A 2,243-nucleotide genomic window follows, 5' to 3' on the forward strand; every position below is an offset into this window, starting at 1 on the left:
AAAGGGGTGTCGATCCACAGGTTGAGAACTGCTGGCCTACAGACTGTTAGGATTCTGACTTGAATTTTCTGCCAGGCAATGGTCCTCAGGTGTGGTGAGAATTTTCTTTCAACGGGTGGGGCAGTTTCTTCTGCCTGGAGTTAATTGTTATTTTTAATCTCTTAAGTGACTTTAGGGCAAGGTATTTTCCAGTAAGGTGACTCAACTGTCTTACCCCCAGGCAAGGCAAATGTCTATGTGGGAAAGATGTCCTCTGCTGTGTGAGGGAATGACAGCCCAGGAAACTTGGGGTGTCTGCCTTCTGAGCTCTATCCCCCGAGTCCCCAGTCCTGGGTTCTGCTCTCACAGCTCCAGTCCACTTCAACCTCCCTCTGCCAGAGTATAAGGTGGGTGGCTCCATGGGGATTTTTTGTGCATTGGCCCTTCAAAAGGGTGCCCTAACATTCAGCTGCCACTCCCTGGCAGACAGCACCCTGCTGCTTTTCACAGCCAGATGTTATGTGGTTACCCTCCTCAGATTTGGTGCTCTCTGCTGGAGAGCCAAGCTTCGGGATTAGTACCAGAGTTCTCAGTGGCACACCCCTACCCCCCACCCCCAGCTGAGATATCTCTTTGGGACTTCAGTTGCTATCTATGGGTGCTGGGCTAGCTCTTTTGCGCCTCCACCCCTCCTACCAGTCTCTATGCCAGTGATGGCGAACCTTTTGAGCTCGGTATGTCAGCATTTTGAAAAACCCTAACTTAACTCTGGTGCCGTGTCACATATAGAAATTTTTTGATATTTGCAACCATAGTAAAACAAAGACTTATATTTTTGATATTTATTTTATATATTTAAGTGCCATTTAACAAAGAAAAATCAACCAAACAATGAGTCGCGTGTCATAGGTTCACCATTACTGCTCTATGCAGTCTCCACCTTTGGTCCTTGGGTATCAGGGTTCTCTCCTATGAGTTTTCCGTTGATTATTCAGGAAACCTTTCTGTATTTCAGTTGTAATTCCAGCTTGTTCCTGGGAGCATGTCCGTGCAGCATCCACCTACTCTGCCGCCATTTTTAATCCTTAGATTGCCTCTTCTTTCTTTGGGAAGAAAGGATGGAACTGATGGAATTAGACTAGGTGTTAAGTCTAGGTTTGCTGTCATGGGCTTTAGCACAAGTGAACCAATTTTGGGGCTGTGGTTTTCTTTTTTAACAGATATTAACTTGATTTGTGGTCACTCCAAGCTCAGTCACTGCTACAAAAATCTTATTCCTTAGCATTTAAATTTTCTAGGGGGTGGTAATGAAAACAAAAGATTGAGAAACACGATGTAAAGCAGCTTGTGCAGGATCCCCAGCAGCTGGAGTGGGTGGCTCCTCCCGAGGGCCCCACAGCCAGCATTCTTTCTGCTTCCCTTGTTCAGCTCCTTCCTTGTACTTCTCTGGGCCAGTTGTTCAAACCTATCTTATCAGAGGGTTGAGATGGATTGGTATTCTTCAAACTGTAGTTTGACCAGCATATTTTACTTAATAAAATGGAATAGAACAAAATAGAATAGAAAATCAAAATACAGGGAGCTTTTCCGCGCTACCCAGGGAGGGCTCCATACGGCGTTGTTCTCGGTTCCCACGTAACTTAAAGGGAAACTTTTCACAATGTCCGGAGCCCTTGATGTCCTGCAAATGAAGGAGGAGGATGTCCTCAAGTTCCTTGCAGCAGGAACCCACTTAGGTGGCACCAACCTTGACTTCCAAATGGAACAGTATATCTACAAAAGGAAAAGTGATGGCATCTACATCATCAATCTGAAGAGAACCTGGGAGAAGCTTCTGCTGGCAGCTCGGGCCATTGTTGCCATCGAAAACCCAGCCGACGTCAGTGTCATATCGTCCAGGAATACTGGCCAGCGAGCTGTGCTGAAGTTTGCTGCTGCCACTGGAGCCACTCCCATTGCCGGCCGCTTCACTCCTGGAACCTTCACCAACCAGATCCAGGCAGCCTTCCGGGAGCCAAGACTTCTGGTGGTTACTGATCCCAGGGCTGACCACCAGCCTCTCACAGAGGCGTCTTATGTTAACCTGCCCACCATCGCTCTGTGTAACACAGACTCTCCGCTGCGCTATGTGGACATCGCCAACCCTTGCAACAACAAGGGGGCTCGCTCAGTGGGTCTGATGTGGTGGATGCTGGCCCGGGAAGTACTCCGCATGCGTGGCACTATCTCCCGTGAACACCCGTGGGAAGTCATGCCTGATCTTT

General features: G+C 48.0%; 1 protein-coding gene across 1 annotated transcript; it reads left to right on the forward strand.

The window, feature by feature from the left end:
- Window positions 1-1,569: 1,569 nt before the first annotated feature.
- On the forward strand, window positions 1,570-2,242 carry LOC107183697 (40S ribosomal protein SA; the record flags this gene model as incomplete). Its single annotated transcript, XM_015566311.1, has 1 exon — window positions 1,570-2,242. A coding segment is annotated over exon 1 (603 nt), but the record flags the coding sequence as incomplete, so codon positions are not given.
- Between the last annotated feature and the right edge of the window lies 1 nt (window position 2,243).

Source organism: Myotis davidii, unplaced genomic scaffold (assembly GCF_000327345.1).
Source record: "Myotis davidii unplaced genomic scaffold, ASM32734v1 scaffold102, whole genome shotgun sequence".
Classification (NCBI taxonomy): Eukaryota; Metazoa; Chordata; class Mammalia; order Chiroptera; family Vespertilionidae; genus Myotis; species Myotis davidii.